A 17,507-nucleotide genomic window follows, 5' to 3' on the forward strand; every position below is an offset into this window, starting at 1 on the left:
GCAGGCACAGAAAAAGATCACACAGCACTGTTGTATATGCCAGTAAATAAAGTTTTGTCTGCCAACAGTAATTTATAGTTTTTTTGTAGTTTTGCTTTGAAATGCAACTCTCTGGAATATATTAATATTCCTATAAGTATCTCTAGTCCTTGGAAACATCAATAAGCCCTTTCATAACTCAGGGGGGGAAAAAAATAAAAATAAAAAAGTACCTGTAGCTGCAATGTGCTAAAAATACATTTCCCAAAAGACCAAGCCCTTTTCTACCCTTGCTGGCTTCACATCCCAAAGATTTCCTGGCTGTATTTCCAGCTCTTTCCTCTCTCTCTCCTTGTCTGTGTGGCACTAGATGGAGCTGCAGACCTGCTGGAGGCTCCGTGCTCCATCCCTCTCCTCCTGCCCGCAGAGGGACCCCGAGCCCTTTGCATTTCCCACCAGCCCACCCCAGCCACAATTCGGATATTTGGGATTTGAAGCCAACAGGCAGCAGGTTTGATTCAGTCCCTCTGATTAACAGTTGTCTCAAAGGGGAATTACTTTATTTTTTATTTTATACTGAGTTTTAAGAAATGCAAATTTTTTGGAAGTAGGTAGAGATGGGATGGTCAAAAGTGTGCAGCAAAGAGTTGGGGACTGTTTTTCTGGTTTAACCAAGCTGGCAAATAAGGACCTGGCAAATAAAGACTTGAGATGGAGGAGAAGAATCCAGAAAGTACAAGTGAGAAAACTCAGGGGTGGAGAAAAAAGATGGTTAAATGCCAGGAAAAGCAAAAGTCCCACACACAAGCGAAACCAAACAAGGAATTCATTCCCTGCTCCCCAAGGGCAGGCAGGGGTTCAGCCACCCCTGGAAAGCAGGGATCCATCAGGTGTAACAGTGATTGGAAGGCAAACACCATCACTCCAAATTCCCTTTTTCCTTCTCCCCCAGCTCTGCATGCTGAGCATGTTGCAAGGTGTGGGATATCCCTCAAATCAGTTTGGATCAGCTGTGTCCCCTTAAAACCTCTTGTGCATTTCCTCTCTGGGTCAGAGACAAGCAGGAAAGGCCCTGATGCTGTTCAAGCCCAGCTCAACCACAACAAAAATATCTGTGTTACCACAGCAGGGAGGAAAGGAGCACGGCTTTGGGAGCCTGCCTGTCTTGGGCTGCAATACAGGATGTGGCCAGAAATGTGAATTCTGTCCCCATCTGCTGCAGCCAGGTGGGGCAGTGACACTGATCTCCTGGCACACATTATCTGCTAATGGGCCATCTTTAAACCAGCTGGGCAATCATCTTTATCTTCCCACAGCCCATCCTCCCTCCAGGAGATATCTCCTGTTCATGGCCACTGAGTCCCAGGGCATGACTGATAAAATTCCATCATCCCACTGGGAGATGCTCCAGCCAGGGGAGGAGCCAAGCCTTTCCTACCCAGATAAAAACTGAGATTTTGGACACCAAGGCACCTTCTTTCCACTGGATTCCAGAGGAAAGCCAGACCTTTCCACATCATCCCTGGAGCTTCAGAGGAAACTGCACCTTCTCCAGGAGCACTGCTGCAGCTGAACCACATCTGCCCCTGCAGGAGGATGCAGCCACCATTGAATGGGACTGTGCCAACACCCTGACTGACTGACGGGTGTCAGCTTGGATTCTGACTCTGGCAGGGTTGGGATTGTTCTGTGTAATACTGCATTTCTATTTTAATTTTCCTAGTAAAGAACTGTTATTCCTAATTCCCCTCTCTTTGCCTGAAAGCATCTTAATTTCAAAATTATAATAATAATTTGGAGGGAGGGGGTTTACATTTGTCCTTTCAAAGAGAGTCTTCTGCTTTTATTGGCAGACACCTGTCCTACGAACCAGGACACTTGCCCAGGTCAGGAATGCAGGATGGGAATGCAAATGCAGGATTGCTGATGTTAGAGGGATTGAGAAGCTGCATTTGGCACAAGCTCAGGAGACAGATGGATCCCTCCTCATTGCTACCCATGGCCAGTGTGGCTGTGGGGCAGCCTTGAGATGCCCTCCCAAGGCCTCTGATATTCCATTCTCTCTTTTCCCTCAATTTTCAGCAAATTACATACACAGCTCATGTGGTGTCAACCCTCAGCTCCTTCACCTGTGCATAAAGTCTGAAATTCCAGATGCTCTCCCAAACAAATACAGAACCATCACAGAACTCTCCCTTTCCAAACAAAATGTTTATCTGCTCGTGGCTGCTCATCATTTCCACATTTCCTGGCATGGGTTTAAGGGAACTTGCTGGGAGATGGAGCAGCTTCAACAAGGGACACACAAGGTGATCAAAGCTGCCAGGTAACACCCTGCACGATGATAATAGTATCCAAAATGGTGATTCTGCAGCAATTTCAAAAGTATATTTCCCATTTCCAAGGTCAATTAGGCAGAAGCACTTTCTCCTTATCAGATGACAAAAACATGGGATTAAATTTAATGCCCATAGCAAGCCATTTACCTGGTATAAATCACTATCTAGAATATAAGTTATATAAAATATGTCTCTGTGCATTTTCATCTAATTTTAGACACACATTTGTTCATATTTGCCTTCTCTTGAAGAAAAACTCTGCCATGTTTACTGCCTATTCAGTCAGTAATTAGTTAAGAGAATTAATTGACTCTACTGCTCTATCACTCTCAGAAATCCAGACAAATACGTCAGCTCTTGGGGAAAAGTTGGGTTTTTTCTTTTGATTGTTATATAAATTGATTTGAGTTTAATTTTTGAATTAAAGTGTAGAAATCCTCCTTTTTCTGGTGCTCAGGCCATTTTTTTTTCCCACCGAGCTCATCTGGACATGCCTGCCTTGATGAGGTGCAGGAGGTCTGGTTTGAAATGTGTGTCCATGGTCTGTTTTGTGCCATGAAAAGCTGACCTTGTCCAACAGCAGCATTGCTTCTGGATTTGATCAAGAAAAGCCTGGAAAGGGAGGTGACATCTTTCTTTAGAGTGGCAGCCACAAGGGAAAAAAGCAAAGCACAATTTTCTCTTCGTGTCAGAGAAAGCAGAAGCCACAATGTTCTACCTAAACTGAGCTTGGGGAGCTGTTCCATGTTTAATTTTGTGCTGATCAGCCAGAACATGAGTAAAAGGAGACCTGGGGAAAAATCATTATTTGATGTGTAAATATTTCTTTATTCACTTACTGATTAATTAAATGTCTGGGATTTTATTTCCCCCTAAAAATGTTTAATTTTGTTATCTATTTGGGACAGATGATGTCATTAATCTATTTAAACCAGCCCAACTTTGGTTTCCAGGCTGGGCCACCAGGGCTGGTTTGTACCAATCCAAGTGGAATTTACATTCCTGGGATGGAATTCCTTTGGACAAGGAAATAATGAGTCCTAGAATAAAAGTTTGTGAAGGAAAGGAAAGGAAAGGAAAGGAAAGGAAAGGAAAGGAAAGGAAAGGAAAGGAAAGGAAAGGAAAGGAAAGGAAAGGAAAGGAAAGGAAAGGAAAGGAAAGGAAAGGAAAGGAAAGGAAAGGAAAGGAAAGGAAAGGAAAGGAAAGGAAAGGAAAGGAAAGGAAAGGAAAGGAAAGGAAAGGAAAGGAAAGGAAAGGAAAGGAAAGGAAAGGAAAGGAAAGGAAAGGAAAGGGGAAAGGAAAAGGACTCTTTATGTGTGGGTTTTTTGTGATTTTTTTTTTCCAGTTTATGTGTAGATGGGGATCTTGTCTGTCTTTGGGCCCCTTCACCAAAACCTTTAACCAAATAATCTTGGCTAATATTTGGAGGCTCTTTGATCTTCCTTAAACACCAGGGAACTTTGTTTCCTTGTGGGCAGTTTTTCTCTTGGAGCTGTCTGAACATTAAACAGCAAACCCCAACTCTGAGCAGCCAGTCCAGCAGCGAGTTCATTTTATCAGGCTAATTAAAGGAACAATTAACAAGCTCACACAGGACACACTCAATGCAAGGATGCTGCAGTCTGTGGGGAGAAGAGTCCATCAAAGGAGTTCTGCATGGGAATATGGCTTGGTTAGTGCTAGCTGATGGCACATTTCTGCCCTGAGTGCTGGCTGAGCTGACTCCTTTAAACCTTCCTTCAGCATGCTCTGGATATCTTTCATTTAGCTGCTTGCTGCCAGAGTAGGAAAACATCTTGTGTTAGGAGCCTTTCCTCACATTAAAAAGTGATTTTTGCTTTAATGCAGGGTGACCAGGGATGGCAGAGGGAGAGGAATTCAGGCCCTAATTAGAAGAATCCCATGCTGTGACAAGCAGTGGTTTTGCTTGCAAGCAGGTCCCTGGGAGAGCAGGGATGTTTCAGTCCTGGGGGGAGGATGGTGCTGAGACAGAGCTCAGGCTGATGAGCTGAATCCACAAACTAGCACAGCTGATTAAAACCAGACTTAAAGCCTTGATTTTTAATTTTATTCTAATTTTGTAGAACTCGCTATGAGATGTTTCTGTTCAGCCATTATAATTTTGATGCTTCTCTTTCTTAAGTGAAAGCAATTTTGAAATGTTGTTGGTTTTTTTTCCTCTGCTTTCACATCTCCCTCATGTTTTCAGAAAGTTGATTTTTTTTTTTTTTTTAATGGAGATGTAATACTTTTACCATTTATCATAGTATCACAGAATTATTTGGGTTGAAGGGACCTTAAAGCTCATCTTGTATCACACCATGAGTAGGAGCACCTTCCACTATCCCAGGCTGTAAATAAGTAAGGATTATTATTTCTTTTTTTTCCAAAATAATCCTAAATGCACTTTGATTTTGACAAGTAGAATGGAAAAGCAGAATTGATGTACATGCCAGCCTCACTGACAGGGAAGGGGCTGATCTCCTCCTCAGCCCCAGGCAGTGTGTTTGTCCTTCTCAGAGCTTTGATGCTTCTTTCACAGGAGCTGACAATTATTTTATCTCCAGACACTGACAGACCTCGAGCCCATCATGTGAAGTGGCCACCAAGCAGCTTTTTGCTGCTGTTACAAAGTAAGATATGAATTTCTTCAGACCTGCAGAATAAATCTCAATGAAAGACACAAAGCAACATCAGGTATTTTTTAGAACAACACAGATGTGCCCTACACATTAAAACTGGGCAGTTTAAAATCATTCCCCTTTGTCCTGTGATTATCAGCCCATGTGAAAAGCCATTCCTCCTGTTTGTAAGCAATTTTTTTATTTATTAGAGGGCCAAAATGAGATCTCCCTGGATTTTTCTCTTCTCCAGGCTGTGGCAGCTCTGTCTCCACAGCAGAGGTTCTTATTACCATTGCCCTGACAATAAACAGCCTACACTGTTTCTGTTTTGCACAGTGTTGTTCTCCTAAACATCTGTTGCTTAAAAACCAACAGAAGTCAACTGCAGATTTTTGCTCTGCCATCCCCACTCGTTAAGAAACATTAGAGCTGCTGCTAATGGCTCTGCCCTTTTGTTTTGCTCTCATTCAGAGAATTTGGGCTCCTGTGCCTTTTGCTGTGCACATCCCATCTGGTGACCCAGATTAGCTGGCTTTCTCCCAGCCTTATCTCATTTCTACCTCTCTGGGATAAAACACCCACATTTGTAAGGGGCATTGTATCCATCCTGCACCACAAGCAGGTTTTTGCAGGGACTTCCCAGGCTTAGCCACAATTTTTTCCTCAAATGAAACCCTGGAGAATTTTCAGAATAATCATTTACATCCCTAGAAGTGTCCAAGGCAGGGCTTGGAGCACCCTGGGGTAGTGGAAGGGGGTGGAACAAAATGGTGTTTAAGGTCCTTTCCAACCAAAACCATTCTATAATTCTGTGATATTATGGAATTATTAGGCCTGGTAATTTCTCCCAGAGAGGCTGAGGGAGGACAGCAATGATTTCCATCCTATATCTGCAGAGTGGACACTGTTTAATTCAGTAGCTTCAAACCAAGCAACCTTCAGCTGATATCCATCACTCTTTCCTCCCCAGAGGCCTCTAAATAATCTTTTTCTTTTTCTTCTTTCTTCTTCTTCATTCTTCTTCCTTCTTTTTCCTTCTTTTTCCCTTTTCCCCTTCTTTTTCCCTTTTTCCCCTTCTTTTCCCCTTCTTCTTCCTTCTTCTTCCTTCTTCTTCCTTCTTCTTCCTTCTTCGTCCTTCTTTTTCCTTCTTTTTCCCTTTTTTCCCCTTCTTTTCCCCTTCTTCTTCCTTCTTTTTCCCTTTTTTTTCCCTTCTTTTCCCCCTTCTTTTCCCCTTCTTCTTTCTTCTTCTTCCTTCTTCTTCCTTCTTCTTCCTTCTTCTTCCTTTTTTCCCCTTCTTCCTTCTTCTTCCTTCCTCTTCCTTTTTCTTCCTTTTTCTTCCTTCTTCTTCCTTCTTCTTCCCTCGCTCCCTCCTCCTTTATTTATTTGTTCACTATTTTAAGAATAATAATACTAATTTAATTAATAAATAATAATAATTTTAACATTTTTAATAATTTTAATATTTTTAATAATTTTTGCTTCATTTCCATCTCTTCATGAATGTATTTTTCCCCTCAAGTTGCACTTGCATCTCTGACCCAGGGATCTCCCACTTGCAGCTCTCCTCAAACATTTATATTCTGCCCTAGCCAGGGGTTGTGCTTGTTTCCTTCCAGGTTTAAGGGTCGTGGATGATTACATGTTGCAGTCCAATACTGAATTAATTCTTGTATTTTCCCCTTTACCTCCTGAACAAGAGTACAAAGATAACTCTTCACAGGCAGACCTTTGCTTTAGTCTGGTTTTTGAGGGTTTGTTTAGTTATTCTTTGCCTTTCCACCCCCCAGAGTATCTGCTATAATAAATACTGGATGTGAGAGCAAAACCCTGCATGAATCTCAGGAAGATCCCTAAGGATACACAGGACTCTGACCTTGGACAGGTAAAATTTAGAGAGACCAGTCTGAGCTTGGATTTGATTTTGACATCTCTCTTAAAGGACTTTTCTCAGCCCAGGCCCCTGCTAAGGTGACAGCACATTATTAACATCTTGTTGGTTTTGGTTCTTTTTTCCCCAATATTTTGTGTCTTCTTGGAGAAAAACAGCTTTTTTTTTTCCTTGGGGGGAAAAAAAGGAAGAAAAAAAGATTTAAAATGTTGATGATGAAAACTCCTGCAGCTGAATTATTCCAGCCACAGGTCACAGAGCACATGGAAGAAAGACTGAGCAATGTTCTATTTTCATCAAATGATGTTTTACTGACAGCTCTGTAGAGAAAACCAAGCCTGAAGGAAGCTTCTTTGAGGCTGAGAACAATTAATAAGGGATATAAAGCTGGCACTAAGTTCCCTGGAATGAGGGGCACATTTTCTGTTACATTGGCAGGGTAAATATCCTCCTTTACACTCTAAATCTGGCCTCACTTGGCCTGCAAGTCATTGTGGCTTGCCTCTAAAACAATCCTCTTAAATTTTATTTAATTTTTTCTTTATATTTCTGTCATTTCTCATTTATCTGAATAAATAAATGCTTGGGGCAAACTGGGATAGTGGAAAGGGCAGCAGGGGGTTGGAATGAGATAATATTTAAAATTCCTTCCAACCCAAACCCAGACCTTCAAGCCTGGCTTTTGTAAACCTAGATTTGTTTTTTTCTTTTCTTTAGTTTTAACTTTTTCATGCTACAAATCAGAAGCTGCATGTCCTTTCCTATTCTACTTTGTCTTTCTTTTTAATATTGCTGCTCTTATTGGCATTCATTCAATTAACCCAAATTCAATTTGATCTGACTGGATTGATTTTTCTGTTAACTGAATGTAACACTGGGAAAATATTTGTAGAGCTAAAATAGATCTACAGGGACTTGCTGGAATATCCATACAATCTTCATGTAGTTTATCAGAACTGTCAGTTCTTCTTATCTAATTCTGACACTTACATGACCTCATTATTGAGAGACCTGAGCATTTCAGGTTTTTTTTTTTTTATTTATCTTGACAGCTTCTTTAAGAGATAGGGACTTGATATTATCTCTCTTTTACAGTTGGCTGAAACCCATGAGATCAAGTCTGGATTTATTAATTTCTTTTAGGGAATGTTGAACCTGCTGTGTTTCTCTGACTCAGCTATTTTGGGACCACAGAGCAATTAAGAAGCAGATTCTTAAAGGTGACTGGATTTTTAAAAGATACAATAGTGAAACATATGGAATTTTTTGGAAATCAGTTTATAATTCTGGGGGTTTAAAAAAAGGCTATTTTGGAAATGGGGTTTAATCATTTTGACTACTCAGGTCTTATAAAACTGCATGAGGAAGCACTGCTTATTCTTTTGGGAATTCTGATTTCTACAGAATAATGTCTGCAATTACTTTAAAACTTCTACTTCTGCTCCATAAAAATTAAACAAAATGATGAGAACACTGAAACAGTTATTAGAGTTTTTAGGGTTATTAGGCTACTTCCAACAAATTTTTATAAAAGGCAACTGTCTTGACTTGCTCTCCTAAACTCTAATTTTGTGAAAAATGGGGTGACACAAGGATGAGAAGGAAGGTTTGATTATTTTGAGTGGACATCAAACCCTTCTCTCTGTGCCTATTTCACCCACGAGCAGCTCTGGCTGTTCAGTCCTTGATAAAACAAAATCAGGATTTACAATGGTGCCTCTCTCACCAAAACTGGTTTTTTAAACTATTTAAAGCTATTTATTGCTTACCCTATAATGCTCAGCACACTTTTTCTCTAATAGTTTGTTTTGGGTTTTTTTTAGTGTTTTTTAGCCTGCAAATTCCTCTTTCTTGCCGTGTGTTTGCTGTAGCTGCACAATAAAGTTTAAATGCCTCCAGCAAATCTTTGGCATTTTGGGGTTAATGCTGGGGGTTTAATCACCTCTTCTATTTCCTACTAAGAAACTTTTCTACACATGACTCTTTTTCACTCTGTTACAAAAATTGCTTAGGGGGAACCTTATAATTTTGAGCAAATTGAGCCTCTGCAGCTGCTGGAGCTGACAGTGTCTGACAAATCCTGTTCCTCTGGGGTTGTGTCAATTATGTTGTTACAGAACATGCTGAGCCTGGATCCATCCTGGGCTTTTTTTGCCTTTTTTTGACATTGTCATTTGCAATGATGGATGGAATGGTTGCATTCAGGCAGCACTTTCTTTAGGAAGTTGTTCTTTTTGGGGAAAGATCAGTGTTTAATTGCAGGTTGGAACCATTGTAGCTTTTTTTTATTAAGTGACCTAATAATGGGATAAAAAAGCCTCTTTACATCTCTAACTCTTTTGCTGCACTAAATAAAGTTTCAGAAAGCTACAATGCTTTTTTCTACTCTGAACACAATTCTTCTGATTTTGTCTCTCTTTTATTTTTTATTTATTTTCTTTTTCTTTTTTTTTTTTTTTTTTACCATACTAGTATGTTTTGCCATTTTGATTTCTGTAGCTGATAATATTCTTCTTAAATCATTCTGTGTAATATTCTGAGTATTTTGTGTAAATGCAGAGGGATTGATCCCATCAATACTTTTAATTTCATTGGGCTTCCTCTGGTTTTTGAGGGGAGTTGGAGACTGGGATCAATAATATCCATCAGTTTTTAAATCAAATGTCACATTTTCAGCCCAGCCAACTCTTCAGCACCAGGGCAGATTTGATTACCCTTGCAGATGAATTATTACATTTTTACCGTGGCTTTGGCCATGCATTTGAATCAATCCCTGGATTTGTTCACATCAATTAGCACAAAGCCATCAATGATTTTCAAGAAGAAGTTTGGCCAATTTCCTGATGGGAGGGGATGGATTTATCCCAATTTAGGTTCTGCACAGATGGGGCCATGGAGTCTGACATGCAGCAGCTCAGCACAGGGACCTCCAGAGAAGAGAAGAAATTTTAGGATTGATGATTTCAGACTGTCAGGGGTGTCTCTCATGTTGACTTCACAAAGAGCAGAAAAAGGCATTTCTTCAACCCTTTGCTGGCTTGTTTTGAATTTCTGCAGCAGGCTGAGTGAAAAACAAACATGAGCAGCTCTGCAGCTCAGACAAGAGTTGGAAGGGACCCATCAGAGGAGCTGCAGTGGAGGCTCACACTTCCCACCGAGGGTCTGGAGTTGTTTGAGGGACACAAATTGCAGCCAAAAAGTTTCTTTCTCAACACCATTAGTGAATAAGGGGAATTTTGGGAATTGTGACTGTTCCTGGTGCTGCCTTCTGCTTGGAATTGAAGCTGTTGTGATTTAGAAAGGAATTTCCTCAAAAGCTGCTCCATTCAAAACATCAGTTTGTATTTGGAAGAAATAAGGACAACCCACCTTTGTTAAAGGGATTTTCTGAGTCTCTGCTCAAAGTTTAGAAACAGTTTAAGGTATTTTATTCCTTCTGCAGCTCATAAAACACACACAACACTGGACCCCAGGCCACCACAGTGAAGACAATTCTTCAACAAAGCAAACAAAAATTCTTGCAAAATGTGCTGTTGTTGGGTACAATCTTCCACTGCAGTTATTTGTCATCTCTGCATGCAATTGCATTTTTCCTGTGTCTTTTTCTCTTCAGTGTGAACTAAAATTTTAGTTTGCTCTCTTTGAAATTCCTGTGAGGTGCAGGAATATTAAATCCAAAATCCAATTTCTTGGCATCTTTTCTAACCTCTACTGTGAGAGCTCTGCACCTCCTCCTGATGCTTCCAATTTTATTGTTTCTTGTCTCTATCAGGTCTCTCCTCTTTGCTTTCTCACTTTCTTTGTAACTACATGATGGCATTTAAACCTCCTCAAAACATTAAAGGTGTTAAAGAAGAGCACCTCCACTTTGATTTTGCTTTGGAAATGTTACAGTTGTTCCTGAGATAAAAATAAAAATAACAAAAGAGTGATTTTCATATACAGAATTTTCCTCCTTAGTCCAAGGAAAAAAACACACATTAAAAAAAGTATTCCTACTCACAGATATTTGGAATGCTAAAGCATGAAAAATCAGTGAGAAAACTGAATATCACATTCATTTAAAATTCTGTCTATCAAACAAAAACAAGATACTTCTAAAAAAGAACATTTTATGGCCTCTTTCAGTGGATAAAGAAATTTCTATGCTAAAAGTAACAGTCCAGGACTTTTGAGAAGTTTCATATTATCTTTTCTTGGCTTACAGCAATTTTTCCTGGGTAATTTGCAGTGTTACCAACATTAATGAACTTGACTTTTGGTTTTAAGTCTTCTTCATCAGGAAAGGCTTTTAACACAAAGACCAGTTCAGCTCCTCTCTTACCTTACCAAGGTGTGTTGGGTTGATGTGGCCAGAAATGTGAATTCTGTCTCCATCTGTTAACCCAGCTGGGGCAGTGACCCTGATCTCCTGGCACACATTATCTGCTCATGGGCCATCTTTAAACCAGCTGGGCAATCATCTTTATCTTCCCACAGCCCATCCTCCCTCCAGGAGATATCTCCTGTTAATGGCCACTGAGTCCCAGTGCATGACTGATAAAATTCCATCATCCCACTGGGAGATGCTCCAGCCAGGGGAGGAGCCAAGCCTTTCCTACCCAGATAAAAACTGACATTTTGGACACCAAGGAACCTTCTTTCCACTGGATTCCAGAGGAAAGCCAGACCTTTCCACATCATTCCTGGACCCTCAGAGGAAACTGCACCTTCTCCAGGAGCACTGCTCCAGCTGAACCACATCTGCCACTGCAGGAGGATGCAGCCACCATTGAATGGGACTGTGCCAACACCCTGACTGACTGACGGGTGTCAGCTTGGATTCTGACTCTGGCAGGGTTGGGATTGTTCTGTGTAATACTGTATTTCTATTTTAATTTTCCTAGTAAAGAACTGTTATTCCTAATTCCCCTCTCTTTGCCTGAGAGCCCCTTAATTTCAAAATTATAATAATAATTTGGAGGGAGGGGGTTTACATTCTCTATTTCAAAGAGAAGCTTCTGCCTTTATTGGCAGATACCTGTCCTCCATACCAGGACACAAAGACACAACAAATTACCTGCACCACAAATTATCCCAGGAATTTTATAAAGGTCTCCATCCTGCTGTGGATTGGGATAAAAGTTTAATTAAGGCAGAAGAAGATGTGCCTTTAACTACAGAAACACACACCCTTCATGATGTCTGGGGACACCCTTAGAGGGAGGATATTTGGGCTGGACTATCCCCTAAATCCCATAATCAGTGCTGCACATCCCCTCTCCTGATGCTTTTGCATCTATTTGAGTTCTGGAACACAAGAAATTGTAAAGAAAAATTCTAAGAAACAAATTTTAATTTTTTTTCCACAATCATATTTATTATAGGATATGTAAACAGATACAGGTTGTCCAATAATTCCCACAATCTTGCATCCACAGAAAATGGATGGCAATTCAGGGAAATAATTTCATTTTACCAATTTATCTGGCAATATTTGCAGATAATAAATGCAAAATTCAATCAACATAGTCACTGATATGAGCCAGGAAATTGCAGATGCTTGAATGGACCAAAAAGGTTTATTTTAAATAAAACTGGATAATTTATAGCCCACCTCTCTGGTGGAGGTAGTTTATAAATCTGTGTTGGAAATTGGCTCATGGTGACCCTGTTTGCCTCCTTGGATCCATCAATGCAAGATAATTTCAGGTGTTGGTGAGTAAAGCTCTGGTTTTCTCCAGGTTTACTCCAAGCAGAGTTAGAATCAAGGTTCTCCCTTTTCCTTGAGAAATTTGTCCTCAGTAAATCCCAGTAAATGTTCATTAACTCCATTCCTGCTGGCAACCTCAGTCTTCCTGCTCTGGGCATTTTAAACATGGAGATTTTAACGTGGTTTATAAATGCCCATCATTTATAGATGTAGTGAGGGAAGCTCTTTGGTGTAGTAAATTGGATTTAAATGCTGCTGGAGAGATTCCTCTCACTTGGCTTTAGGGATCTGCAGTTGGCAGCTCAGCTGTTCCCCTGGGAAACTCAGGGAAAGAAAGGAAAACTTCCAGGGTGGTTCATCACAGCCTTTGGATGCTCTGATCAAGTGAATTGTGCCAGAGACTTCACTGATGGGGCTGATTCCATCTCTGATGAGGGGAACACGTGAAAAAATTAAATTTATTTGCATTTAGTCAAATTCTTTTACTTTTTAATTCTTCAGATCCATGAAAAAATGGAGGGAAATGATGATGTTGCTGTATCAATGTTCATGGACACGTTGATTCAAAATTCAGGGAAAACAATTTCAACCCTTTTCACTCAGAATTTGATTTTAGTTTTCTTTCCCAAGTGAATGTTATGATTGTTAGGCTGGAAGTGATTCTCTAGGATGACATTTTGAAAAGAAAACTCAGCCTGCATCTTGAAAATTCTATATTTTTGGGGGGTGTGGAAATAGTTTTATATAATTTTGTCTTTACCAAAAGAGATTTCTGGGAAGGCCATGGGGAACCCTGGTTATCTTGCTCAATAATTGTTTTTATAAAGCTCCAATAGAGATATTCTGAGTATTTATCCATGCATTAGCCTGGTGTGCTTTTGAACACCCTAGGGGACAGAGTTGATCCATTCAAGATTTTTATTTTGCTTCAGTGCTGGAAGTGTTTCAGACTCTGAGCTGTCAGGGAGCTGATGTTGATTGTTTTATAGTACAGAAATATTAAATGAGCATTAGAACCCCCAAGTTAGCACTGCTGGTATTTGGCCGATATTTGCTCTGTAGGAGACTTAGAGCCAGACCTTGAGTAACCACAAATTGATGTTTCTCTATTTAATTCTTAATTCTGTTTGCAAATTGACATGACCATTTAGCCTGTTAATTGATTCTTTCCTCCATCAGTTACTGCTTAAACCAATGTTTATGTAGCAGCACTGAGTCAGCCAGGCTCCATTTAGAGCTCAAATGTTTGTTTAATTGAAGTTTTTTCTACTTTTTTTTTTTTTTTAATAGTTGTATTTTGTATATTTAAAGAAATAATAAAAACTCCATGTGTTCTTTTCTCCATCACTTATTTCATGCACCTAACCTGTCTTAGAAAAGTTTCTTACTGAAGAGATGTTTCCTTGGAAAGCCAAATTATTACCTACAGCTGTAACAGATGGTGAGGCAAAAATCCATCCCTTAAGAACCTTTGGAAATGTTGTTTGGAATCAGAGTGTGCTGATCCTTGTGGATCCTTCTGATCAAATTCTGTGATTCCTGTTTCCCAGGCATTAACTGGCCAATTAGCTGACTAAAATCCCTAATTAAGCCCTGTAAGTCACAAATAAATTTTGCATAATAAAAATAATAAAAAAAATCTGATTTGCAATAATTTTATAGCCAATAAGTGTTTTGGTAAAGAAAGAGAAGGGGAGAGAGGATATAAGAGATTTATTATTCCTTATCAAGCTTGCAGCCCAGTTTACTGATCAGAATAAGATGTTGCAAATCATCTGATTGCAGTTTCTGCCCTTAAATTAGTACCAGATATTAGTAACTTAATAATTACATGTCTCTGAGTACCCAGGGCTAAAAAATTGTCCCAGAAGTTATGACAACAGCAATCTTAAGGAAAATGTGCATGGCTCCATCTGATAGGTTTTGTTCCTCATTGCTGATATCAGGAACAGATTTGGAGCTTTTGGAAATCTGAAAAACTTCACACAGCTGCTTGTAAGGCATTTCTGTGCTCTAGTTCTTACAGGCAGTGGGTTTAATGGTTGTCACTGCCCAGAGGAAAAAGGAAATGAGATGTCACAAACGAGTTCAGGGAATCCCCCCCTCTGCCTAAGGCAGCAGGGCCAAATGTGAGCTGGAATTAATGCTGGCTCCCAGAAATCCTCAGAGCCTGAGGCACTGAAACACCTGGCAGCTCCAATCAGTGGGTATTCTCCTCTGTAATTGGAGTTTTGTTCCACTCAGCTGCCCACTGGAGGGAAAATTGGTTTAAAAACCCCTCTGAGAGGCTGCCAGGACTCTGGGCTCCTTTGGCTTGCAGGGTGTCAAATGAGCCATTCCCATTCTTCTGCACAATCAGCCTGGAGAGGAAAAACCTCCCTCAGGGATCAGCCCCCTCCTGATTTCTCCCTGCTGCCCCTGATGGAGACAAACTTGGGAATTGCTCCACATTAAATGTGGATTGCCAGAGTGGTGCTGTCAGGGGACAGACAGCACCATTTCCTCAGCAACGAGCCCCCCTCTCTTATGGGTGTGGGAATGAAGCTGTGGGGCCAATTTAATCCCTGCAGAGCTCTGACTTTATCAGCCTACCTGTTATTATCCCTCTCACTGCTGCCCAGAGCCTGCATTATGGGTTTATCACTCCAGCAAGGACCTGGAGGGGTTTTATTAAATCCTGGGCTGCTGCCAGGCTTCCCTGAGCAGGGAAAGCACAGCCAGGTTGGGTTTTCACCTTCCCTCCCTCTGCAGGTGTGCAGGCAGGCTCTGAGCAGCTGGAGATGGCCAGTGGCTCCAGGTGTCTCCTTTTCCTTAGGGATTGGATTCCAGTTTTGCAGCAGGGATTGGATTCCAGTTTGAATTACAGCTTCTAATCCCCACATTTGGATCTCAAAAAATTGTTTTCTGTTTGCAGCAGTCTGTTGGATGCTGAGAACTGGAGTTGTGCTGGTTTCCATCAGTTTTCCTCTGGAGCACACCAGCTTTAGCTGTTATTGCTGGGATGCCCCACTTGCCTCTATTTCCTGCCATTTCTGCTCTACACCTCTTAGATTAACCCCTTCTGGTTACTCCAAATTCAGAAACTTTGCTGATCTTTAATATTTAAGGTAATACAAGAAGATTTAAATTGTCTCTCACCTCCCAGGAAACTCTTAAGCCACTTCTTCCTGACCTACATCCCTTGAAAAAAGATTCTTGCACAAATACCTCTGCTTTTATTCTATATTTTATAAACTCTGAATCTAACCCTTATCACAGAGTCATTTAGTCCCAAAATCAAGTCCAGTTTTTGACTGATCCCCACCTTGTCACCCAGCCCAGAGCACTGAGTGCCACCTCCAGCCAATTCTTGAACCCCTCCAGGGATGGGGACTCCAAACCTCCCTGGCAGCCCATTCCAAGCTTTAGCAACCCTTTCCACAAAGAAATTCCTCCTGATCTACTAAATTTCCCCCAATTTATGGTCACCTCAGGCACCTGTAGTTGATGATAAGTCCTTTGAATTTCTAAATGTTACTGTAAGGAGCCCATTTTAACAGAAATACCTCAAATCTCTGAAGAAATTTTATTTTTGGCTAAAGTTTTTCCTTCATTTGAATCTCATTCATTGCCCCACAGAAGAGAATTCCCCTCTTTGTAAATTCCCCACTTGTAAAGCCCCATCCTTTATGTGAATTATGTCCCCAGTTGAGTGCTATTTAAAATTAGCTTCTTGGGACTGAAATGTGGAGCAAAAATTGTTATAGATGGATTGCTGCTTTAAATAAATAAATAAATAAATTGGTTTAGCAGTCTGATAGTCTAAGGTTTTTTTTTTTTTTTAATAATCTTTTAGCTCTGGATCACACAATTTCACTTTTTCTGCAGAGGTTCTATGGATTGTTGGGTGTGTGTGACCCAAATTATGTAGAACACAGGTGAGTGGTGCAGGTGAAGACTCCTGCTCTGAAAGCCCCTGATGAGACAAGTGTTTAATGTCGCATGAAATTGATCCAAAATAATTTTATTTCAACATACAGAAAAAATAAAACAAAACAAACAAAAAACACCAACTGGTTTTTTGTTTTTTTTTTTTTTTTTTTTTTTTTTTTTTTACATGGACAGATAGACAGATCCCTTTTACTACAATATTATTTTATTCCATATTTGGTCACATTTCCAAACAGAAATTTCAGTTCTCTACTGGTATCAATCTACAATCACACAAGCACACTCCAGATTTATCATTTAAGGACACAACCTTTCCTCTGAGCTTTTACATTTCAATTCCCACCTCACACCAATCTAAACCACTCTATCAGTGTCAATGGGGTTGTGCCTGATTTATGATGTTGTGCCACCAAAATCAAACTAGAAATCCATAAAAATTAAAATTAATAACTTGGACATGCAGTGATCAATGTAACCTACTTTTGTGCAAGTTATTTTACTTGGAGAAATAGATCAGCATGAGTTAATCTTGTATTTCTTCAGGATAAAAATGACTGCAGCCTCTTTGCTGGATGCTCATGGCACTGGAGGGCTCTGCAACATTTCTGCACATTGCTTAATGTTGCTTTTATTCAGATTTTTCTCCTCTTTGCAATCCACATTAATTCATTTAAAATGTCACCAAGCTGAGTAACTCAAACCTGTCATTCCAGCTGCCTTGGCATTGACCTTCCAGCCTCACCCCCCTATTTTTGCCTCCTCTCTGAGACAACAGGGACACCTGATCGACTGAAAATGTCTGGGGAGAAAAATAAGATTTGAGATCAAACACAGCAAGACAAGGAGCTGTGTTTGGGCTTTGTTCCTCAGCCTTGATAATTTTTTTCTCAGACAAGTTCCATCCATGCCCTGGAGGCACCAAATCCCAATTTCTTCTCAAGAAATTGCCCTGGATGCTCCATTTTCCTTCCTTGAAGGACAGAAACTTCCAAGTCCTTTTTCTGGGTTGTTGTGGGTTTGCTCTGGTAATTCCACTTCCCAATTCCCAGCTGGAA

At 40.3% G+C, this 17,507-nt stretch overlaps 1 protein-coding gene across 1 annotated transcript in view; it reads right to left on the reverse strand.

Annotated features, from left to right (window-relative positions):
• The window catches only part of LOC130248847 (vasoactive intestinal polypeptide receptor 1-like), a 53,933-nt gene extending 38,781 nt beyond the window's left edge, over positions 1 to 15,152 (reverse strand). Inside the window, exon 1 of the mRNA XM_056482871.1 lies at positions 15,115 to 15,152. Coding sequence (XP_056338846.1) covers positions 15,115 to 15,152 — 38 coding nt within the window. The remainder of the gene's footprint in view (positions 1 to 15,114) is intronic.
• Between the last annotated feature and the right edge of the window lie 2,355 nt (positions 15,153 to 17,507).

This window comes from Oenanthe melanoleuca, chromosome 2 (assembly GCF_029582105.1).
Source record: "Oenanthe melanoleuca isolate GR-GAL-2019-014 chromosome 2, OMel1.0, whole genome shotgun sequence".
NCBI lineage: Eukaryota > Metazoa > Chordata > Aves > Passeriformes > Muscicapidae > Oenanthe > Oenanthe melanoleuca.